The 25770-nt window shown below is 44.6% G+C and overlaps 1 protein-coding gene across 4 annotated transcripts in view; it reads right to left on the bottom strand.

The window, feature by feature from the left end:
- ZFAT (zinc finger and AT-hook domain containing) overlaps nucleotides 1-25272 on the bottom strand; it is a 109010-nt gene extending 83738 nt beyond the window's left edge. For 2 of the 4 annotated variants that reach the window (XM_084848743.1, XM_084848744.1), the window contains exons 1-3: nucleotides 21834-21964; nucleotides 9088-9258; nucleotides 2905-3177 (exon numbers count right to left, since the gene is read on the bottom strand). In XM_084848743.1, the coding sequence (XP_084704869.1) occupies nucleotides 2905-3177; nucleotides 9088-9258; nucleotides 21834-21861 (472 nt within the window). In that variant the 5' untranslated portion in view covers nucleotides 21862-21964. Of the gene's footprint in view, nucleotides 1-2904; nucleotides 3178-9087; nucleotides 9259-21833; nucleotides 21965-25089 lie in introns of those variants that run through there. The other 2 variants (XM_084848746.1, XM_084848745.1) reach the window with 2 other exon arrangements.
- Nucleotides 25273-25770: the final 498 nt, after the last annotated feature.

Here is a 25770-nt window from a genome sequence, read left to right as displayed (position 1 = left end):
TTTTCAGCTTTAACTTTTGATTGTGATTTTATTTGCTGGCTGTTTGTATATATTTGCTGCTGTTTTAGCTGTTGTAAACTGCCTTGCAGCAATTGCTAAAAGGTGGTATATAAGGGTGCAATCCTATGGCCGCTAGACAGCATCTAGATGGCCATAGGATTTTTCGGTTTCTGGGAACCAATCTTGGAGCCAGCACTCCGAGCTCAGTTGCCAGAAACCTGACTCCTCTCCCCCTCCACCTCATAGGAGGTGCGGTTCATCCCTGGCTCCACGCTTATAAGAGCAGTGTGGAGCAGCTGAAAAGGAGACGTTCCTAGGGGCAGGGAGGGGAGGGGAGGGGACCGTAGAAGTGCCATTACAATGCTTCCTATGTGCCATCTGGCCTCCCCCACCCCCCCGCTCCGATGCGCCCCAGCTAGACAGCTGAAATCTGCTGTCTAGTTGCAAATGCAGGGCAGCTGGAACATGGAGGAGAAGATACCTTCTGTGCTCCACCCACCCTGCACTGGATAGTCGGCCACCTCCAAGTTTGGAGGTGGCCAACTATCCCCATAGGATCACACCCTAAATGTTTTAAAAATAAGTACATGAGATGAGGGATGCTAGCAGTGGAATCCAGCCCCTTTTTTCTTTGCACTTTTGTAAGAGGAAGGCGCTTCTGACCTGCTCTTTGCAGTGCTGCCACTATGGGTAGCCAGATGGTGGTATTGCAGCTACCAGCTTGGCAAGCATTAGGTGGCATAAGAATCCTGGCTCCTTGATCTCATCAACTCATCACTCAGGCACAGACTGAGCTTTCCCTGACAGCCTGTCTGCTTCCCAGCTCACCTCTAGGCAGCCAGTACATTCCCAGTCACCTTAGTGGTAGAACACATGCTTTGCATGTAAAGGTTCCACGTCCAGTTCTTGCCCAGCTCAGTTAAAAGGATCCTGCAGCAGGTGACTTGGAGAGCAGCTGCCAGTCAGAGTAGTCAATACTGCGCTAGACAGATCATTAGTCTGCCCTTGTATAAGACAGATTCCTATGTTGAGCCAAAACAGGTATGTCAGATGCACAACCTGAAAAGGAGCTTTCATACTGTGTGTTCGTTGGCTATTATTCTTCTGTATGGACCACACTGCCCCGTGCGAAGCCTGCAAATCCCATGATTCGCCTGCCCTTCTGTACTCAACACTATCAGAGTATCCATGCAGAACGTTAATCGTTTAACGTGGACAGTTTGAAGGAAAGTGCCCCAGGGACACCTGTCCTGAAGATCTAGTCCAGGTTCTATTTCAGTATTAAAAAAACCTGCATTGGGCAGAGCCACAAATTAATTTCCTGTGTGAGATTAATCGGTTTGCTTTTCTCAGGAGAAGTTACTTTTTGTTTACCTGCAAACAGAGACGTTGCTTTTTTACAGCAGGAGAAAGCCATCTAAGCTGGAAAAGCCCACTAGCAATCTATGTAGAAACTGTAGCCAGCTCACATTTTACGGTTTTAATGAGTAGTGGGGCAAGGATAGCTAATTTCAGTAACGGAGACACAGTTCATTTTAAAAAAAGCATTTACTAAACCCAATTAAGTCCAGAATATTGTAAATGTTATTGCTGAAGAGAACATTCAGAAGTGACAAGGGGCATAACATCTAAGAAGTCACAAATAAGACAGCGGGACATGTTTGCTTAAGAAACAAAACATCTGAATACAAAGGACTTTATGCCCCCTGCCCCCGCCTCCTTCCAAGTCTATCCAGTTTTATTTACAACCTACAGCATCAGATCCTACCCATAAGTTAATCCATGGAAAAAGCAACAGAGGCAACCAATTCTTTTCTACATTTCTATGTGTACCCAGGTTCATATCCTGAAATATCCCCATAACCCTGTGTTTTTAATTCCATTTTTAATTCATTTGTTTTTGTGCCATGTTTTAATTAAGCATTTGTTTTTGATCTGTGCTTTATTATTGTTAGCCACCCTGAGCACCATTTTGACATAAAGGTGCGATATATATTTAACATCCTATGAGCACGAAGCCAACAGTCAACATTGGAGCTCAGGTGTAAATGACATGGCCACAGATGCAACTTGTTACATATAAATGATGTGATGCTCTGACTATGTCCTAGCTAGGTGTTTCAGATTCACTGTATCTATCAAATCTGGTTTATCGGTTAAGGGTCCTTTCCATAGCCTTCTGATTCCTCAATGCCACCCCTACCTCCCAGCCTCCACAAAACACACACACCACTACCTGAAGTTCTCATGCTAAAGCTTAGGACTAAGCTAGGCAAGGCCCAAGCATAGATCTCCTGCATCTCGTCTACTTTGGCCCTGAGCCCTAACCATTCCTAAGTGTATTATACCTATTTCAAAAGAAGATGCCAAGTTGTTAGCATTCAACAGCAGCTTGTCTGGTCAGCAACAGGAACCACAATACCAGACACAGCAAACAAAACTGCCTCATCCATTGGCCAGAGAACCAATGGCTCCTTAGAGGCTGCCTCCCCTGCCTCCCAGGAAAAGCATTTCAGTAAGGGGAAGACCAACCTACCCCCATAAATCATCCGGAGAAGAAACAGCTGCAGGGAGCTTGCTTCACCCTCCCTGCCAGAAAGAACACCTTTAAGAACTCTGAAAGCAAGAACAGGTGCCTGAGTTTTCTGTTTTTTCCTCCTCCCTTCCAAGCCCTTTTCCTTTTGCACCATGTCTTTTGGATTGTAAGCCTGAGGGCACGGGCTGTCTTAATATTAAACTATGTAAGCCATTCTGGGAGCCTTTTTGGCTGAGGAGGAGGGTAAAAAATGCTGCAAATAAATAAATAAACTCCAGCTGCGTGCAACTTTCTCTGGGAGCACAGCTCACTCTTCTATGGATCCACAGCTCATCCCTTCAAACATACACACAAGTGAGCTGGCTTACCTGGATCGCCTTCGTCTTCTTCTAGGTCTTCATGCTTAACAATGATGCAGATATGCTTTCGTAGCTGCCGAGAATTAGAGAACTTCCGGCTGCACTTCCGACATTCCAAGTTGCTTGGTTGAACTTCCACCAGCTCTCCTCCTTCCTCAGGTCCCAGTTGAACATTCTCACTCGGAGTGCAGTTACTGCTTTCGGCCAATTCTTCATCAGCATAGAATTTCTTGGTTGACCCTTTTGGCCTGCCTCTTTTCCTCTTCACTACAAGAAGCTCTGCTGAAGAAACATTAAAAAGGAGCTATAAAGCTGCTGGGCATGGTGGTTCTGAGGCTTAATGAGTGTCTGCACCATTCTTTAAACTGGTGGTGGACGAATGCAATCCAAGAGTGTCTAAGCACAACAGGATGTCCATGCGTCCAAGTACCCAAAGACTAACATTTATTACAGGGTTGGAAACTAGATTATGAGACTGGCTGGCCCATGTGCTTGCTGCTTCCAGCAGCAGCAGTCACCACTGCAGTCCAAGCTACTAGGTGTTTTCCTTCCTTCTATCATACTGCAAGACTCCTTGCAAGAAAACAGGGAAGCTGAGACAGGAGTGCTGGTGAATTAATTAATTAATTAAATGTATTAATCGCCCATCTGGCTGGTCACCTAGCCACACGGGGCGATGTACAACAAAACAGTTAAAACAATAAAATCTGGAAACCACAGGGAAAAATATGGGGCTAAATGGCAGAAAGAGTTTAGGTGTCAGAAGATGCTGAACAACTTGAGAGAACTGGGACTCATTGGCACTAGAAGTATCCAATTCCAGAGTTACTCACCTAAAATTCTTTAGATCCAGATTTCTCCAAGCAGATACTTCTAGGGAAGCCTTTCCCAACCTGATGCCCTCCAGATGTTTTGGACACCATTGGCCATGCTGTCGGGGACTGATGGGAGTTGAAGTCCAAAATATCTGGAGAGCAGCAGGCTGGGAAAAGCTGTTCTAAGGTCTCATAGTGGGAGGTAGGCCTCCTTAGGTTGCACACAGGGAGACCCAAGCTCCTCTGTCCCTCTACCCCAGACTATGTCTTGCCTGGCCAAGAGTCAAGAGGGCTGGGGGCCTTTCTTTGATTGTCAGTGCTAGTGTTGATGGGGAAATCAACCATTTTTGTCCCAAATTTCCTGCTCTGGTGCAACCCATGTAAATCCTGCTCAGTCAGTTTTCATTTGACTTGTCAGAAGAGCAAGCATTGCCACCTGAAATCTGCCTGTCTGCTGGGGAGAAGTGATTCTGTTACCTCCTTGACTTGGCAGAGAAGGCAATAACTGAGAACCCCTGCCACTCAGAGCAATGCAAATGTGGGGAAAACATTCCATTCTGCCTAGACTGATATCCACAGAGATGACATTTTAAGACAAGATAAAGAAATAAACTATCCTGAGAAAGCAATCTTTACACTGTTCTTTTCAAAACACATTTGTCTTCCAAGTACCATCTAATCATTTTGTAATTGTTTAAATTCATTTAACATGCATGCATTGGGGGAGGGGGATTAACTACTGTTGCTGCTAAAGAGCAAAACCATTGAAGCCATTGCATTGAAAAACTAGGTTTTCATTATTCCCTTGAGGTTTACCTAACATGTGCTTGGATTTTACAGCACTGAACTTCATTAATTATTTGGTATTGATCCAAAATACATCAGGGAAAGTATATTAAAAAACAAACAAACACGGACCTCCCGGGTACAGCCATAACTAACTTTACCTAGACAGAGGGAATAGCAAAATGGTGGTGTTGGTTTTTTTTTTAAGCATTCTTTATCAGACTGTGCTTGTAAATGTAACATTTAGTGAGTTTATTTGCATCTAAGAATAGATTGCAAGCCTGCTGATTTTACCTTTGTACGGCACTTAGCAGTTTTGAGCACTTCAGAAATAATACACTATAATGAATGACAATCAAACAAAACCATGATACCCTGAGGAACAGGATTTAACAAAATGTGCACACACATGATCTGAAGAATATTTTTTTCTACATGTGGAAAAAAAGATTGTTCAAGACTGCACACTAAAATTCCATTAACAGAACTGCACATGCTCCTTTCTTTTACAGATAGATTGTGAGGAGGCGTTCAGGTTTGGATCAGCAGGTGACATGTAGCCTCGAACAGCAAATGCTCACCCCATCACATGATGGTTTTTGAGTCATCATGAGGCCAGACTGCAGTAGACCTAGGTTGTCTGAAGTGATCCTAGACATGGTGGCCTCTACAACCACCATGTGTTAGATGAGGTACGAAATCTAGCTTGCTGAACATACGATATACCAAAGGCTATTTCACAGACATCTTTGGACCACATCGTTCAAACTGAATTCCCACTCCATTAGTTATGAGCTGATGAAGAATAAAGCTGACTGTTTTGATACCATCCAACAATGACGAACTTCTGAAGGTGTATGCCAGGAGTACTGAAAATTGATTGAAAAATACAGGAACTACCAACACCCCCACTCCCACAAAAATTTTTATTATGATACGAACAAGTTTGGTTGCAGATGATTATATCTTTAATGGGAGATGGAACAGCAGCCACAAACTATTAAAATGTGCCATGGAACATTCTTGAAAACAAGGGAGTCTGAACTTCAGCCTCCTATTATATACTCTCGTTAACTAAATTAATTAAAAGCGCTACAAAGTTTCCCCCTAGAAACTATTCTTCTGATCCAAAACTCTACAGCATTTCAATGTGCACAACAAACTCTGCACAAACTACAGCTGTCCACTTCATAAAATGAGGACTGTCATTATTGTGAATGCTATAACTAAACAATGTATCAACTTGAATCCAAGTCCAGAAAATTGAGAAGTCTTTTTCTTTGACTTCAGAGAGAGTTTATACACACACTATGAGATGTACATTCAGGCTCCCTCTAATAGAGCAGTGTATAGGGTCAGGACCTGATCTTGCAGGGCTGTGGGCCCATCCCAGAGTTGACGGACTGGGGATAGTGGGTACAATCCAGAAAAGGTTAAACATATTTAATCCCACTGAAATCAATGACTCTTATGCATACCCAACTGACTTGTGATTGTATCCAATGTATTTATCACTAAATCAACAGAAACAGATATATCTTTATCATATTATCCAAAACACGAAAATGGAGATAGGTGCATTATTTTTTTTAAAAGAAAGTAAATTTGTCCTGGAAGGTGGTTTTATTATGTGTTGACACATCACAGACACTGATCCCATTCCTGAAGTCCACACATTGAAGTGAAGCTCAGAACTCAGGCTATATATCTATCGTAACCTCCAAATAAATGCGTGGAAGTTGGGATCAGGTCAGCACCTGTGATCCCACCACCATTTTTTTTAAAAAAAGAATGACTGAAAAGAGTTGTATTAGAAATATCCTTATGTACTTCCACTACCATTTAAGTGGCTGGTAAATTAGTGATATTCAGTTAATTTAATTAGCTCTGGAATGTATTTCAGTCTATAAAGATGGCCCTGGATATGTGCTAGATGGTATTTTGGCCCCTGAGCCTCAGTAACATAGTACATTAATGCAGGTGCATAGACAACCAGGTTGCCTATGCCAAGCGAGAACTGCCTCTGGGTGACGCGACTGGAAAGCTTTGCAAAAGTTGGTTCTTTTCTCTTTTTTTAGGCCACAGATGGCTTAGCAGGGAACTTTTTTTAAAGAAAATTATTTGCAAAGCTACAACAATATTAAAACCCAATTGCCAATCTGGGCTTGGGGAGATTTTATAACAGCATCAAGCCTTCCATTCTTTTAGCATCAGGGACCAATATTGTTCTTAGAAATTAAAGGAAGTTGTATTTGTCTTCCAGTTGAGGTAGAATAATCATCATCAGCTAAGTCATTCAACCTTTGCTGTATGGTTTTCGCTAAAAGCACTAGTGTTAATTTTCCATTATAAATTATGAATAGCCTCAGTTCTGTCTTTGCACAAAATGAGAGCTATTATCTGAAATGAATCACAGAGAGAGACTTTTTTTTGGCAAATTCCAAGATAAAATTCAGCCAATCCGCTTGCCAAAGGACTGCATGGTTTTATTTTTTGATGCCGTGGCTGCTTTCCAAAGAGAAGTTAACTGTTCTCTCTCTCTTAAGAGCTAGTTAGCCATCAAGCAGCAGGTAAAGGCTTTAGAGAAAAGGCTTAACGATGCTCATATTTAAAGCCAATGAGCAGCAGGCATCTGCAACATACTGAACATCTGGACATGACAGCTACCGCCATCACAAGAGAGCTTCGATGGTAGCCCAGATTGCTCCTAGTGGTGATGTGGCTGGCCATTCACATTTTGATAACTTGAGACATTGTAAATTGCTCTGGACTGTAGACCTGTGATGTGCCATTCTTGCCACAACGATGCTGTCTGCATAACCTCCATTTAGCAAATATAATGGCATGCAGAGTGCTCAATTTCTACAAAAAAAATTGGGGGGCTCAAGTCTGTCTGGAAACACCAGCCACATCTGGATGGCCTTCCCTCCAATTCCTGACATGCAGGACTTCCTGTACTGAATCAGCAATGAAGGAAATGCACTTTGCATCTGCTCCAGAGCACTTTAATTCATTCTTACTTCATGTTACAAGGTAGGGTCATGGGCAGATAATGCAGCCACCTTGCTGAAGTGAAGCAGCTCCGTGTCTGGTCAGTGCCTGTATGGGAGACCACTAGGAACACCCCATATACGCTGCCTTGAGCTCCATCATGGAAAAAAGGTGGGACATAGATGTAATAAATATAGATGTACCGGGCCTTTTATGCAGTGGCTCCTCACCTCTGGAATGCGTTGCCCCATCATTGCAGGCTTTTAGGAAGGCTCTGAAGACTTACTTGCTCACTCTGGGCTTCCCCTGATTATACTTTATCAGACTGGATTGTAGGCTTTGTCTTATACTGGTGGTTATTGGGGTTTTTGTTTTTTTGTTTTTTTAATGTTGGCTGTTTTAATCACCACATCACTTTTTATTTTTTGAATGTTATTGTTGTTTTCTGCCTTGGGAGGGCTCCTGCCCTGAAAGCCAGTCTAGAAATATTTGAAAGCCATTCTAGAAATATTTGGAATAATAACAATAAAAGATGTTCCAGGACTAAGTGGTGGGGAGGGGGGACAAATTTTCAGATGCCCCTAGTGTAAACACACACATGTGCACAATAAATTTCAGCGGCTCTGCCAGTGGTTTTCATTCACATGCATATCTGGGAACAAACAAAGAAAAGGAAAGAGGAGGAGAGGGAAATCTATGGTTTCCTAAATTGCTCGAAGAAAATGCGAAACGAGAGGAAAACACCTCGAGGACAAAAGGTTGTTTCATCGGTCCTAGCACTACCAATCAGCACAAAAACTGGAAGTGTGTGCACCTCCCAAAGCCTGCAACTCCCCACTTCCTGTCCATCTCCCTAGGCAAGTGGTTGTACCTCCTTCAGGAGGCCAACCTCCTGCCAAGAGTACTATAGCCTTTATCAGCTGAGCAGAAGCAATCTTGCAATTCGGGGATGAAAACCGGTCATGATTCATTGAAACATGGTGCCTCATTCAAAGGATGCTCAGTGCGTGCACCATCCCCATTTGCATGTAACATCTGCACACCAGAGCAGATTCCCTCCAGGTTGCTGGTATGTGGACACTGCGGGCCAGCACATGGATTTAAGGACTTCTAATCAAACCAGACCCACAAGGAAATCTGCACACGTTAAGCACATTTCATGCATCCTCCTTTACATATAAACTGACCCCCAGTAGCCGACAGCAGCACTCATATATGCTGGAAGAAAGGAAAGCCGAGTTTACATATGTACATATAGCTGGATTTGTGAAGTTGCTTAACACGTGCTTTTTTCTTTTTTAAAAAGGAGAGGGGGCTAGCTCAACATGTGAAGTTAGAGACATTAAGCAAATACTTATAATTCATGAAACAAACAAATCCTCTGGCAGAATCGCAAAACCATCAAAGCCTTCTAGGCCTTGTGCAGAGACATTTAATCACGACAGTCGGAAGGTTTCATGAATTAGGCAAAGACTTTGCTGCTGTCATGAATTAAGCAGAGACTCTGGTTGTTTCAAGACTGAAGCAATTTTATAAATTTAACAAAGCACATAGAATAGCAGTAATAACAGTTTGCATCCTTGCCAACTTTGGCTGGTACCTTCTCCATTTTTATTTAGATTTGTGGGTGTCGTAAGAGGTCTGAGAGGAATAATGATGTCGTCCACCTTAATCCCCTCTTCTGAATGCTTCTCGGAGACGTGAGACAGCAGTTCTGACTGGTTCGGAGAAAATAAATTACAGAGCTTACACATGAAGATGGATCTGTTCCCTGAAAAATATAAAAGAAATTAAAGTTTGTTATTAACATTTTTTGATTGTAAGACTTCATTTGAAAAGCCATAACATTATTCATGTTGAGCTCTTTTTGTTGTTAATTTGGCTTAGCCACTGAGAAGCAACACATAATGGCTGCTATTCAAAAAAACCTACAGCAAACCACAGCCAGAGCTTTTTCACTATTGCTATGGGATGGCTTCCCCTCAAAGACCTTTGCTTTCTTCAACAGGCAATGGGACATGGCTCCATGCATGGTTTACTGGATCCAGGAATAGGAAGGTATCTAAACAGGGTATAGATCGATGACAGGCACAGGGTGGACCTTGCTGAAGTCTATGTTTGTAAGCTTTTCTGTAAGCATCATCTCCCACAGAAGTTGAAGTGCTGGCAAATATTCTATAACATGCCAGCAGCTCAAACAATGGTAGACAAGTGCATTTAATTTTTAGCCTATTGGCACATAATCACATCCAAGTTGCTTATCTCATACTATCTGATCATGGTCCTCAGTCATTCTCTTTTGGCTCTTATCTCTCTATGATAGTAAGGAAAAGGAGAAGATACCTCTACATGACATGGACACATGTATTTGGCACTCAGGTAAAGCTTAAAGCTTGAACAGCCATTTTATTCTATTCTGTTTATTCTCAGCTATGCATGTCTTGCAAAGTAAGCTAACAGATCTCAACCACTTAGTTGGGATTGCACAGTTTATTTTACAAGTGCAAAGGAGCTGAGTCCTATGTAGCGCTACCCTTGGTTAAGGTACACATTACCTTAATTCCCATTCACTTATTTTGAACATTTTAGTGAAGGTGAAAAAGGCAAAAAAAAAAAAAGCATAGCGGGAAGATCCGATTTCAGAGTGCAGAGAGGAGTCAGAGACCTAAATTCAGGCCTCTCCTGTCCGAAGTAGAAATTACACAGGTCTGGATTAGCCTGTGACTTACTGCCCTGCAAATTTCTCTCTCCCACCCTCAATTCCCTATCTGTAAAGTTAGAATGATAATGAAATGTTTCACAGGTCTGTTGCAAGGATGAATGGAAACAAAAAAGTTACACCACCCACTGCATAAAATCATTACCAATAATAATAATAAGACTGCTGCTGATCCCTGTAGCAACTGAACAAATATGCATTGGGTAATTGATAAAGCAGTTGATAATTAGGCTGGGAATCAACAGGACAATAACTGAAACAGCCAATTAAAGGTAAAGAATCAAATAAGCAATATTCCAAATTAAGCATGAATGGAATTGATGAGAAGGCAGTGGGTAATTAATTAGGAGGGAAGCCAACAGAGCAATTAATTAGACAATGAATTAAATATGCAGAGAATCAAAGAAGCTGTTAATCCATTAAGTATGCAGGTACACCAAGAGCAACAGAGACAACAGAACTGGAGAAATACTCAGCTCGCTGGGTGCAATCTCATCCTCACACCCCACCAACCCAAAACCAAATTTACTATTCCAGTTCTTTCTTATGTGACAGGAAAGCATTTCGAAAATAAAAACCAACCAACTGCTATCGTTATAGCAAAATTCTCCTACTATCTCCTATTTACCCCTCCTAGAGCTGCAATCCTAAACACACTTCCTAAAGAGCAATTGCCATTGCTACTTGCTTCCATGTGAACAGGGTTGCACGGTTCATCTCCTTACACTCCCAGATGGCCAGTTCCAACGGGCCATGATCATTATTCATTCAAATTCATGTCACAGTTAATGCCAAAAAATAGGCCCATACCGCAACCCCCTATTTTTGCTGGGGCACAGTGCTGCACTCCATGGTGGGAGGAGTTAGGCTGGACACCCTGCTCTACAAACTGCTTGCAAACACCTAAATCCAAAGGCAGGGCATGAGCTCGGGATGGGTGGGGGGATAGTAAGTGCTGGATCTCCCAAAGAGATTCCCTCTCCATTTCTACCCCAAGAAGGCACTCTGCACTCAGCAGTTAAAGGAAGGGGCTGCTCAGTTCTGATCAGAGGGATCAACCCCACAAGCAGCTGGCTGGAGACGGCACCTCCTTCTCATCTTAGCTCCTTCCTTTGGATCCAGAGCCACTCCTTCAGCCTTCCATCCCAGACTGATTAGCACAACTAATGGAATGTTTGTTTGAAACTAGTAATTCCTGGGGGGAAAACTAATGGACTTTGGAATGTTTTCCTTAACGCTGCTTGCCTTGCGCCTAGTTTACTGAGCTACCCTTTGCACAGACATTCGGGGCACAATCCAACGGGGAAAGTCAACCACCTCTGAACTCGGAGGCAGATGACTATCCCATGCAGGGCAGGCGGAGCATGGAGGGGATCTTCTCCTCCGTGCTCCGGCTGTCCTGCATTACTGGCTAGATGGCCAATTTCGGCTGTCTAGCCGGGGTAGGTCAGAGCAGGGGGGGATGCCTCCACCATCCCCTCCCCAAGGACGCCCACTTTCCCCCCGCTGCTCTTCTGAGTGCACAGCCGGAGACGAACCATGCCACCTACGAGGCAGCGGGTGGGAGGGTGGGAGGGGGTTTTCTGGGAACCACAACATCCTATGGCTATCTAGCCCCTGTCTAGCAGCCATAGGGCAGCCATGCTGGCTGGGGAATGCTGGGAGTTGTGGGCCATTTTTTCCTGTCTCAACATGCAGAGGACTGTGCCTCAAATGCTTAATTTATTAAGATTACTATTTTGAACTGTTTGTGTTGTTGTTCTTACCATTTTAGTGCTGCTTTTAACTGTTTTTATTTATTTTGGAATTATAATTGCCTTGACATTTTTGGGAAAAAAACTATAAAGGAAAGCTACACATTTTTAAAGAATTTTTTAAAAATTCCTTCCTCCTCCTCCTCCAGACACTGCCCGCCCCCTCTCAAAAAAAGCAGGTCCTCTCATTCCTCACTACTGCTTTTACAAACCTGATTCTGTCCACTGCTGGGCTCAGAGAATGAACAATTCAGATTTGAGATGGCTAACAGAGTAGGACACATTTGATAAAGGGAAGGGGAGAAAACACACTCCTACTGCAATCCAACTGAGTTCCTTTGCTTCCTGATTCACAGAAAGTCTCTGGACATTCAGTGGGACTGAGTTGGAGGGAGAGGGAAGACACTGAGGTTCCAAAGGGTGATGTAAATTTAGGAGGAGAGCTCCAGTTTTACAAGTTTGGTATTAAAATAAGGGTGGGCAAATTGTGGCCCTCCAGAGTTTTTTGGCCTACAAGTGCCAGCAAGCTTCACCATTGGCTATCTCAGTAAGGGCTGAAGGGATCTGTAGGCCAAAACATTTGGAGGGCCACAATTTGCCTGTCCCTAAATTAAAAGGTAGAGTGCATCTAAATAGGTGATTCTGTTTGGATGCAATACTATGCATGTGTAAACAGAAAATAAGTCCCAATATGTTCAATAGGTTTAAGTAGCAGGTTTAAGATTGCAGCCTCGGACTGTAATTCTATACTCATTTACCTTGGAGCAAAGCCCACTGAACTCAGTACTAGTTGCTTCTGAGTACACCTATATAGAATTGTGTTGTAAATTGATTAAGGCTGCAGATCTATGCACAATAACCTGGGAATAAGCCCTATTTAACACAGTGGAGCTTAATCTGAATGAAGATGGATAAGATTGATTTGTAGAAGACACTTGTTTTTCTTTAAAAAAGAAAATCACTATCAGTAATTGTTTTGTTGTATTTTACTGTTCTTTTTTGTTGAATGTATCATGCACCACTTTGGAGAAGTTTTAGAAACAAAACAATATATCAGTATTTTTAAATGAAATAAATTAAAAAGCCACCCATTGATAATAAAATACCTCAAGCTCAGAAAAGCTTCATCAAGGATTCTTTTAGAGTGAGACTACATAGACTTCAGAAATGGATGCAAACATCTATATTGCTTGTCTGCGCCAACCTCTTTCAAAAATCTTATAGCTCCAGATGCTCATCATAAAAACAGCAGCGAGGTACACAACATAAGGAACACAGGTAATGAGAAAGGCTACATTGAGGTCTATTAATCATATAGAGAAGGTCAAGTCCTTGCTTGTAAACATGATAAAGAAAATCTTATCCATTGTGCTGACTTTTCCAGTCACTATGGCAAATGCTTGTTATCAGAACTTTAAACAAAAAGCCTGATGTTGGGAATAAATAAGTATACACAATAGCTGTAATTAATAGTGAACTGCATTCAGGCAATCAGTCAGTCTTCCATGTGGAGTTGAATTTACCCTGAAACTGACAGACCGGCATGATTACCAGTTACTGTATAAATCATGCACAAATCAACAATGCCACAAACATTCCTCTCCCCCACCACATAAATCACAAGTATTAATGGACAGCTTTAATCAATAAAATGTAATCAACAGATTACAGTACAATCCTGTGAATTCAAAAAGCATTAACCTCAAGTAAATGTGCATAGGACTAGAGATGTGAAGGCGGGGAAAAAAATAGGAAGAATTGGGGGGGGGGGGGACGACGACTTTTTTTTCCAAGGACCACTTTTGTTCTCCTGCCCCCAAATAGGAAAAAATGAACAGCTTTGGAATAGGAAATATTTTCTTTAAGAATTTAAAACAAGGTGTTTATATACTATTACCAAGCCTTTACTCCCCCCACCAAATGATTTCTAAAAACTATGTAATAAGACTTTATAGAAAGACTAGAGATGTAAAATGTCTTGAAATAATGACTTATGTTTTTAATCCTCTCTGTAAGATTCTCAGCAAAGTTATTTCTTCCATTTCTTATTACAATTATTGAGCCAATGTATTTTTTACTAATAGACATTTTGTGATGCTCCATATCATGCTCAGTGTCCCAACATGTGAATAGTCACCATGTCATAATATGTAAGAAAATGTACATATTCTTGACATGAGTTTTGTTCTACAGTGTCCTGTGTTTCTGGACTTGTCTTCCTCTGCCTCTAGTTCTTCCTGCTTCTTCTGGCTTCTAGGAAGATTCAGATATTTCATGGACTACCAGCTGTGGCAAGTTCTTGGTGGTATGGGGATACCAAGTCATCTTGTCTGCCTCCTGAGTATAACAACCAAGTAGCAACGGTAACAACAGACCACGGATCAACAGACTGGTTTAAGATTGGGAAAGGAGTACGGCAGGGTTGTATACTCTCACCCTATCTATTCATCCTGTACGCACAACACATCATGCGACGTGCTGGGCTTGATGAAGGCAAGGCTGGAGTTAAAATCGCTGGAAGAAACATTAACAATCTCCGACATACAGATGATACCACTTTGATGGCTGAAAGCGAGGAGGAGCTGAGGAACCTCATGACGAAGGTGAAAGAAGAAAATGCAAAAGCTGGGTTGCAGATAAACCTCAAAAAAAACAAGATTATGGTAACCAGCTTGATTGATAACTGGCAAATAGAGGGAGAAAACGTGGAGGCAATGACAGACTTTGTCTTTCTAGGCGCAAAGATTACTGCAGACGCTGACTGCAGCCAGGAAATCGGAAGACGTTTACTTCTTGGGAGGACAGCAATGACAAACCTTGATAAAATAGTTCAGAGCAGAGACATCACACTGACAACAAAGGTCCGCATAGTTCAAGCAATGGTATTCCCCGTAGTAACCTATGGCTGCGAGAGCTGGACCATAAGGAAGGCTAAGCGAAGGAAGATAGATGCTTTTGAACTGTGGTGCTGGAGGAAAATTCCGAGAGTGCCTTGGACTGCAAGAAGATCAAACCAGCCCATACTCCAGGAAATAAAGACAGACTGCTCACTTGAGGGAAGGATATTAAAGGCAAAACTGAAGTACTTAGGCCACATCATGAGAAGACAGGATACCCTGGAGAAGATGCTGATGCTAGGGAAAGTGGAAGGCAAAAGGAAGAGGGGCCGACCAAGGGCAAGATGGATGGATGATATTCTGGAGGTGACGGACTCGACCTTGGGGGAGCTGGGGGTGGCGACGGCCGACAGGAAGCTCTGGCGTGGGCTGGTCCATGAAGTCAAGAAGAGTCGGAAGCGACTGAACGAATAAACAACAAATAACCAGCTGAAGTTCCCTCTGGTCAGACATAAACTAGGAACCTAAAATATGTTATGCATAACTTGGTTTGCTTATAAAATCAATCATGTTTGGTATATTAAAATTTTAAACTATATTCCACTCATAATTACAGATTTACTGAGTTCACTTTTTAAAGTTTTAAAGTTTAATGATAATTTTATGGGCAAACCAAATTATATATAATATAACTTTAGGAATATAAAAGCTGCTTTACATTCCTAAAGCAGCCTTCCTCAACCTGGTGCCCTACAGATGTTTTGGACTAAAATGCCGAGCATTCCTGACCATTAGCCATCCTGCCTGAAGCTGAAGTCCAAAATAGCTGGGAAGCACCAAGTTGGGTAAGCCTATCCTAAAGCAACAATGTGATTGTAGATTTGTAAAGAGTGCTAAAAAAAATCAGTATTGTTTATCTTGCAATTTTCTCCAAAATTTCTGTTTTTCCGGAAAAAAATCAGGAAAACCTCCCTTTTTTCCCATGGATTCAACATTTCTGGAAATTTTACATCTCTATACAGGACAGCAGCCTAAAATAACTAACAGTGCAATCCTATCCATGTCTATCCAGAAAAGTCCCAAAGAGTTCAATGAAACTTACTGCCAGGTAAGTAGGTTGTTGTTGTTCAGTTGTTCAGTCATTCAGTCGTGTCCGACTCTTCGTGACCCCATGGACCATAGCACACCAGGCCTTCCTGTCCTGCGCTCTCTCCCGGCGCGTGCTCAAGTCCATATTCATTGCATCAGTGATGCTATCTAGCCATCTCATCCTCTGCCGTCCCCTTCTCCTTTTGCCTTCAGTCTTTCCCAGCATCAGGGTCTTTTCCAGAGAGTTTTCTCTTCACATTAGGTGGCCAAAATATTTGAGCTTCAGCTTCAGTATCTGTCCTTCCAAGGAGCAGTCAGGGTTGATTTCCTTTAGGATTGACTGATTTGACCTCCTTGCAGTCCAGGGGATGCGTAAGAGTCTTCTCCAGCACCACAGTTCGAAAGCATCAATTCTTCAGCGCTCAGCCTTCCTTATAGTCCAGCTCTCACAACCATATGTTACTACTGGGAAAACCATAGCTTTGATTAGATGGACCTTTGTCGGCAAGGTGATGCCTCTGCTTCTTACTATGCTGTCTAATTCTCCCAGCAATCTTAATTCCGACCTGTGATTCATCCAACCCGGCGTTTCTCATGATGTACTCTGCATAGAAGTTAAATAAGCAGGGCGACAATATGCAGCCTTGTTGTACTCCTTTCCCAACTTTGAACCAATCGGTTGTTCCATGTCTGGTTCTTACTGTTGCTTCTTGACCCTCGTACAGGTTTCTCAGGAGACAGGTAAGGTGGTCTGGTACTCCCATCTCTTTCAGAATTTGCCACAGTTTGTTGTGATCCACACAATCAAAGGCTTTAGCGTAGTCAATGAAGCAGAAATAGACGTTTTCTGGAATTCTCTTGCTTTCTCCATGATCCAGCGAAAGTTGGCGATTTGATCTCTAGTTCCTCTGCCTCTTCGAAACCCCGCTTGTACTTCCGGTAGTTCTCGGTTCGCATACTGCGGAAGCCTAGCTTGTAGGATTTTGAGCATAACCTTGCTGGCATGTGAAATGAGCGCAATTGTACGGTAGTTTGAACACTCTTTGGCGTTGCCCTTCTTTGGAATTGGAATGTAAACTGACCTTTTCCAGTCTTGTGGCCACTGTTGAGTGTTCCAAATTTGTTGGCATATTGATTGCAGCACTTTAACAGCATCATCTTTTAGGATTTTAAATAGCTCAGCTGGAAGACTGTCATCTCTGCTAGCTTTGTTGTTAGTAATGCTTCCTAAAGCCCACTTGACTTCACTCTCGAGGATGTCTGGCTCAAGTTCAGTGACCGCACTATCATGGCTATCAGGGACATTCAGATCTTTCCTGTATATTCTTCTGTGTACTCTTTCCACCTCTTCTTAATCTCATCTGCTTCTGTTAGGTCCCTGCCTTCTTTGTTCTTTATCATGCCCGTCTTTGCATAAAACGTTCCCTTGAGATCTCCGATTTTCTTGAAGAGATCTCTAGTCTTTCCCGTTCTGTTGTTTTCCTCGATTTCTTTGCATTGTTCATTTAAGAAGGCCTTCTTGTCTCTCCTTGCTGTTCTCTGGAACTCTGCATTCAGTTGGCTTTATCTTCCCCTTTCTCCCTTGCTTTTCACTTCCCTTCTTTCCTCAGCTACTTGTAAAGCCTCATCAGACAGCCACTTGGCTTTCTTGCATTTTTTATTCTTTGTGATGGATTGAGTTGCTGCCTCCCGAACAATGTTATGGACCTCCGTCCATAGTTCCTCAGGCACTCTGTCTATCAGGTCTAATCCCTGAAATCTATTCCTCACCTCCACTGTATATTCATAAGGGATATGATTTAGGTCATACCTGAATGATTTAGTGGTTTTCCCTACATTCTTCAATTTAAGCTGAAATTTTGCAACAAGAAGCTCATGATCTGAGCCACAGTCAGCTCCAGGTCTTGTTTTGACTGACTGTATAGAGCTTCTCCATCTTTGGCTGCAAAGGACATAATCAATCTGATTTCGATATTGACCATCTGGTGATGTCCATGTGTAGAGTCGCCTCTTGTGCTGTTGGAAAAGAGGGTTTGCTATGATCAGCGTATTCTCCTAACAAAACTCTATTAGCCTTTGTCCTGCTTCATTTTGTACACCAAGGCCATGCCTGCCTGTTATCCTGGTGATTTATGGACTTCCTACTTTAGCATTCCAATCCTCTATGATGAAAAGGACATCTTTTTTTGGTGTTAGTTCTAGAAGGTGTTGTAGGTCTTCATAGAACCCATCAACCTCAGCTTCTTCGGCATCAGTGGTTGGGGCATAGACTTTAATTACTGTGATGTTGAATGGTTTGCCTTGGATTTGTACTGAGATCATTCTATCGTTTTTAAGATTGTACACCAGTACTGCTTTTCCCACCCTTTGTTGACTATGAGTGCTACTCCATTTCTTCTAAGGGATTCTTGCCCACAGTAGTAGATATGATGGTCACCTGAATTAAATTCGCCCATGCCTGTCCATTTGATTCGCTGATTCCCAAGATGTCGATGTTCAATCTTGCCATCTCATGTTTGACCACCTCCAGCTTACCTTGATTCATTGATCTGACATTCCAGGTTCCTAAACAATATTGTTCTTTACAGCATCGGATTTTCTTTTCACCACCAGACACATCCACAGCTGAGTGTCCTTTCGGCTTTGGCCCAGCCACTTCACTCTTTCTGGTGCTACTTGGAAATACCCTCTGCTCTTCCCCAGTAGTATATTGGACACCTTCCGACCTGAGGGGCTCATCTTCCGGTATCATATCTTTTAGCCTTGTGATACGTTCCATGGGTTTTCTTGGCAAGAATACTGGAGTGGGTTGCCATTTCCTTCTCCAGTGGACCACATTTTGTCAGAACTTTCTGCAATGACCTGTCTGTCTTGGGTGGCCCTGCACGGCATAGCTTATGGCTTCACTGAGTTACGCAAGCCCCTTCGCCACAACAAGGCAGTGATCCACGAAGGGGAGGTAAGTAGGTACAGGATTGCAGTCTAATGCTCTAGTTGATTAACTGATCAGCTGGAGGCCAGTTTTAGTTGATGATAATATTAATAGGGGCAGGGGGCTTGTTAAAAGTAAAGAGCTTGTTTTCTTATATTTTTAAACTTCTTTGATGCTGGTATGTATTGTCAAAGGGGATTAAAAATATTAAAGCTAGCCTTTCCTTTTAGGAGTAAGAACATAAGAAGAGCCCTGCTGGATCAGAACAAGGGTCCATCTAGTCCAGCATTCTGTTCACACAGTGGCCAACCAGCTGTTGACCAGGAAACCACAAGCAGGACACAAGTGCAACAGCATCCTCCCGCCCATGTTCCCCAGCAACTGGTGTACATAGGCTCACTGCCCCTGGTACTGGAGGTAGCACAGAGCCATTGGGACTACTAGCCCTTGATAGCCTTTTCCTCCAGGAATTTGTCTAACTCCCTTTTAAAGCCATCCAAACTGGTGGCCATCACTACTTCCTGTGGTAGAGAATTCCATAGTTTAACTATGCGCTGTGTGAAGCAGTACTTCCTTTGTAGGCTTTGTTTACGAATGGTGCATTTAAACCTAACATCTCAAACCACAGTTGTTTACTCTTACAATAACTGTGGTGGTAAACTTCCTCTCAGTAGGTGTGGGTACACCAAAACAAACGATCTTTAAGTAATTTGTTCCCCACCAACATGGCTTTATGGACAGTCAAGCAGTACTCCACTGCTGAAGCTATTGCTAGAACAAGTGAGTGCTATCTGAGATCCCATCAAAATCACAAAAACGTACCTATCTCGTGGTTTAGGGATACTACAAATTTATTTAAACATAATCAATTGATCTTCTGTCTTTTATCCACTGGAAGTATTTAATTGGTTGATAATTTAATTGGTATTTAATTGCTTGATAAGCCTGATGGATAAACAACCATTGCATTGAGCTCTCTGCCACAGATGTGAAACAGCGCATTTGGCATGCCAGCAGCAACCTCTAGCGGCCGCTCACAGTCGCTGCATAGCAGACCTCAGGAACAGAGATACACTAGAAATGCAATTCTAAGGAGGGCAAATCCAGAAAGAGGGGAAAGGGAGGGGGCACAAATATTTTCAACAGCACCAAAAAGCATCTCCTCCTATAGCAGTGTTTGATGGGGGGCGGGGTTAATGAGGGAGAGGTGGAACAAAAGAATGGGCAATCGAGGAAGGGGCTTGTGGCAGAGATACATCAGTAGTTACAAGAGTCGTCTGTGATGCAGACAAAGGCAGAGATACATCAGTAGTTACAAGAGTCATCTGTGATGCAGACAAAGCAACAGATTCAGAGCAAGTAGGACCATAGCAGCAAAACCAGGATATCATACAGGAAATGGTTCGGACAACCATAGCAAAGGCACACAGGACCGAGCTAGCAGGAACACGTAAACAGGCAGAAGGTGGTACAGAAGTGGCATGGCAATTTGTAACGTTTAAAACAAGAGTTAGTGGTACTCAAGAAAACCTAGAAAGGGGCACGTCTTCCTTCTTTGAAACCTTCTGCCCTAATACTGCGAACACAGAAGCTGGTTAGGCTTATGGAAAGGAACTTTGCACATGCTCAAAATCAGTTATTTCTGGGCTGAGGTCTGGCAATGAAAACAGGTTCTAGGGCTTATATTAAGCCACAGCTGGCCGAGGACAGACCGATGTAGAATATGGGATCAAGGGGCAGGTGTACAGACTGGGAGAGATGAGGTAAACTGAAAGTTGTCTAATTCAGATTTCAAAAAATAAGGGGCATTTTGGGCATGTAGTGGACATCCACCACGGGGTTGTGATATTGTGATGTCTCCAGGAGAGGAAGAGAAGCAGGTGAATAAGACCTTGGGGCCTGGCCTTTCCCCGCAACTCCCCCCCATTAGGGTCATCTCCCTTCAACTACCCCGTGGGAAGGATTGCAAGAGAGAGAGGGAGGGAGATGAGGATAACACCAGGTCCCTGTTCCCGTTCCAGCTGGGCTTTCTCTGCCCCCCACAGCCATCTTCCACCAACTGCCCAATGGGAAGGATCCTGATGCATGTGTGTTTTAAACTTGTTCATATTGCTTACTGTGATTTTATTATTTTTATGTTACTTGTAAGTCAACTTGATAGGATTTGTATCCTGAAAGGCAGCATATAAATAAATATAATACATAAATACATACATTGTGAACTAAGGGGCAAGCCAGTGGGCTCACTGTGACACTACTGAGGCTGTTCACAAAACACACTAACCCACACTTAGTGGCTGAGTGTAGATTGTTGTTGAACCGTGGACTGTTCGTTGAACCATGGGTTAGCATGTCACCTGAACCCAGGACATTCTCCACAGGGTGGCTTGTTAACCATGCAGTGTGGCTTATTTTTCTCAAGCAAGCCACCTTGAGAACCCATGGTTTGTTGTTGAGTTATTCAGGGTGGTTAACAAGCCACACCACATGGTTAACAAGCCACCCTGTGGAAATTGTCCTGGGTTCAGACAACAAGCTAACCCTTGGTTCAACAAATAACCCACAATTCAACAACAACCCACAGAGTGTGGGTTAACATGTTGTGTAAACCCCGTCACTGGAAAAAACAGTCCTCCTCTGTCTTTAACAACTGTGTGTCTGACAGAAATTCCGCAGGAGCTTTCCCAGCATGGAGAGAGCAGTAGGAAAAACTTAACCTGAACTTTAATATATCAGGCTTCTGTTAAAGGTACAAGAGCCCTGCCAGGGAAAACAGGCTGATGGGGGTATGAAAAAATGTGAAGAGCATAAACAATGGGGTATCGGGGATAAGAGCAGCTACAACCAAGGATGGAGTTATTAGGGAGGTAGGAAGTGCCTGACTAATCTCACATCTGCCATAAAGACAAGAGCAGTCTGATCCTACGTGCTGTAAATCAGAAGAAACTAACTAATTTCAATGGTATTTGAAATGTATATAAATAAGGATACCTGAGAGAGCACCTTCTCTCTTACCAAAGTTCCCCAGGGTCACCGAGGTCATCAGAGGGCATACTCCTGGTGGTTCAAGGACCTATGGCCCGACTGGACTCCGCCCAGAGAAGAGCCTTCAGTGTGGTGGCCTCCTTCTTATGGAACTCCCTGCCTCTGGAGGTCAGGCAGGTGCCAATACCGTGTTGTTTTTGGCACCTCCTGAAAACAGCTCCTTTCCAGGAAGCCTTCCTCGGTTGAACAGCCACGGTTTAAGTGGCACTCTGTTTTTTAGAAGAATCATTATAAAGTCCTGTTTTATTCTTTTTATCTTTATATCATTTTATCTCTTGCTGTTCACCACTCTGGAATTTGTTTAGATGTGGAACGGTATACAAATGTTATGAATAAATAGTTATTCTCTGATTCAACACTTGGTCTGGCATACTGGGATGAATTCCAGAGAGGTAGGTAGGTAGCTCTGGGGGTCTGTTACAGTAAAACAAGAGTCTGGTGGTGCTTTACTGACTTCTTGTCAGTAAACCTGTCAGAACCTGTCAGAGGCCAGAGCAGACTGTGCGTGTCTTGATGTATGTTCAGGCGCATGTACACACAAACACAGAGATAGAAAAAGTGAGAAGGGAACAACGGAGGTATTTTACTATATTTAGCAGTACATAAGTGTCATAAATAAATAAATAATACCAATCCTGAACGTTTTATTGTTAACATCCTCTTATAGGGATCAATATTTTGTGTTTGGTCACTGTTGTTGCTCATTACACAAGTTTTCTTTCTTTGGCCTTTGTATTAGATTTGTACTTTTGCATAATACACTTTTTAAAAAAGTAATACTACTGCCCTTCACTACATGGCTTTTGTCAGGATTATTTATTTATTTATTTATTTTCTATGCCGCCCAATAGCCGAAGCTCTCTGGGCGGTTCACAAAAATTAAAGCCAAACAGCACACAGTAAAACAATATAAAATATGTAAAACATTAAAACCACAGTATAACAATACAAAAGATTACTGAGTCTGTGAACAGTTAAGGGCACAATCCTATGCATGTTTAGACTGAAAAAAGCCCTACAACTCCCAGCATTCTCCAACCTTTTATGGCTTATAGCCATTATGGCTTATAGATTTCAAAAGACCTCTCTTCCACGAATCCAGCTGAGAGCAATCCTACGACTCCAGCATTCCCCAGCCAGCCATGCTGTCGTAGGACTTTTTTCTATCTAAACATGCATAGGGTTGCACCCTAAAACACATCACATATACCACCCTTACCCAATCTGGTGCCCCCAAATGTGTTGGACTACAACTCCCACCAGGATAGGTAAATATACTCAGGATGATGGAATTTGTAGTCTGACACATCGGGGGGGAGTTAGGAAAGTCTGACATGTAGCATATTAAACTATACATATAAATGCCATGGAAAGAATTTACATGACCACCAATAAAAATTACCAGGTAAAATATTATATGCTTTGTTGTTGTTTATTCGTTCCGTCGCTTCCGACCCTTCGTGACTTCATGGACCAGCCCACGCCAGAGCTTCCTGTCGGCCGTCGCCACCCCCAGCTCCCCCAAGGTTGAGTCCGTCACCTCCAGAATATCACCCATCCACCTTGCCCCTGGCCGGCCCCTCTTCCTTTTGCCTTCCACTTTCCCTAGCATCAGCGTCTTCTCCAGGGTATCCTCATGATGTGGCCAAAGTACTTCAGTTTTGCCTTTAATATCATTCCCTCAAGTGAACAAGTGAATTATATGCTACATAGAGGATTTATTCCGGGGAAGGCCTTTAAAGGCTGGCAAAGTACTATGTACGGGATGATTATCCTGGTGAGAGGAGGGTCTTTCTACTACTTGTGGGCTGCTTGAGATGCCTGTTTTGTTTTCTTTCCCTTTCTTGCTATGATGAGGTGTCTTACTGTAAGGTCATTTAGGGCGCAATCCTACGGGGATAGGCGGCCACCTCTGAACTCGGAGGCGACCACCCGTCCAATGCAGGGCAGGAGAAGCACGGAGGGGATTGTTCCCTCCGTGCTTCTCCTGCCCTGCATTTTCAGCTAGGCAGCCGACTGTGGCTGTCTAGCTGCGGGAGGGCAGAGCAGGGGAGGAGGTCGCTGTACGCCACACTGGACGTCGCGCATTGTCAACACACTGGATGCGTCGTACAGGCGTTTCCGCCCTCCCCACCCCAGAAACGCCCCTTTTGGGCCGCTCTGCGCTCCTCTTGCAAGCGCGGGGCTGCCCCACACCACCTCCCAGGCAGCACGGACGCCGGGAAAGGTCAGTTCTCCGGGAACCGACCTCGGCGCACGGGCCCCGAGGTCGGTTCCCGGGAAACCAGATATCCTACGGCCGTCTGGCCTCCGGTGCAATCCTGTGCACGCTCGGGCAGAAAAGAAGCCCTACAGCTCCTGGCGCTCCGCAGCCAGCCATGCTGTTGCAGGGCTTTTTTCTGTCTAAACGCGCACAGGGTTGCACCCTCAACATGAATTGTTTGCTGCGAGTAAATGCTGTTATTAACTGATGTTATTAACTGATCTTGCTCTTATTTAAATGCCGGGCGACGGCGCAAACGAGCCGTTAACGGAGCCTATGCCGCGCTGTGGCGCATTACAGCTACAGCCACCGCGTTTTGCTCGGGGCGCCGCTTCCAGAACTGTGGAAAATGCAGAATGCAAATGAATTCGCCGTGGCGAGGAGGAGGAGGAGGAGGAGGAGGAAGGCTGCTGCTGTTCTGAGGCGGCACGGGGAGCATCAGCCCCGCCGGGGCTGGCGAGGCCAAACGCTCCCTTCGCGCAGCGCGGCCGCCGGGGTCCGGCCAAGGCGGCCGCGCGAGCACTGCGGGCGGAGAACGCCGAGGACACGGAGGAAGGGGCGCGCTACTTTTCCGCGCGGATGGACCCCTCGCACGCAGGCGCCGCCGCGGCAACGGCGGAGGGAGAGAGAGACGGAGAGACGCGCGCCGGGACTATCGCCGCCGCCGAACCTCTCGGAGGGGGCGGGCGTCGCGCGCGCAGCGCCTTTGCTTCCGGTTCCCATTTGAGGGCCGCCATTTGAGGGGCACGGCGCAAAGCAAGCAGCCTCCCCCCGCGCGCCTCTCGCCTCGGCCGCCACGCGAGTTCGACGGGGAGCCGGACGTGCCGCGGCGTCCCGCCCGCCCTCCCCCCCCCGCCGCGCTCGCGCGCTCCCTCCCTCAAGCCCGCGCGCGCGCGGGCAGAACCCCCTCCCCCGCCCTCAGCCCCGCACAGCAAGGCCCCGCTCGCCCCCCGGCCCGCTCACCTGCCGATGGAGCCTCCATGGCCGAGCGAGAGGAGGGGCCGGGGGGCGGCGCCCGCCCTGCCTTGTCCGGGGAGGAAGTCCGACTTGGTTTTTTTTGTTGGGGTTTTTTTTTTTGTTTTTGTTTCTTTTTTTTAAAGCAGCACTTTCGTCCCCCCGTTTCGCCTGCCGCCTTTTAGCTTCTCCAGAGCCAAGCGAGCACCTCCGTGTATAAATATTAATAATTATTATTAAATGGCGGCGGCTCAGCCGGCGGGCAGGGGATTATGGCGAATCTGCCGCGCCCGACACGGAAGCGTCTTCTTCTGCCTCGTGTGACGTCAGAGGCGGGAGAGGGCGCGACCGGCTGCCGTTGGGCGGGCTCGGGCTCGCGCCGGCAGCCGTTGCGCGGCGCGAGCGGCCCCCTCTGATTCGCCCCTCCCTGGTGCGCGTGCGCGGTGCCCGCCAGCGGCTGCGAAATGGTCCGGCGCGGGAGGGCCGCGCCGCCGGGAGCGTCGGGGAGCGCGGCTGAGCGGGCGCGGCGGCCCTGGCGGGAGCAGCCTCGCCCGGACCGCGGGCTTGAGTAGGCCGCCCTGTGCACGTCGCAGTTTAAAAAAAAAAACAGCCCCGCAGATAATGGGCAAAATTCAACCTAAGGCCTACTTGGAGTAGATGCATTGAAATGAAAGGGATTTAAGTTTGCCC

Source organism: Heloderma suspectum, chromosome 4 (assembly GCF_057233095.1).
Source record: "Heloderma suspectum isolate Gila_16-S chromosome 4, 16-S_ref, whole genome shotgun sequence".
Classification (NCBI taxonomy): domain Eukaryota; kingdom Metazoa; phylum Chordata; class Lepidosauria; order Squamata; family Helodermatidae; genus Heloderma; species Heloderma suspectum.
Note: the sequence above shows the minus strand (reverse complement) of the source record. Positions and strands in the feature narration are given on the sequence as shown.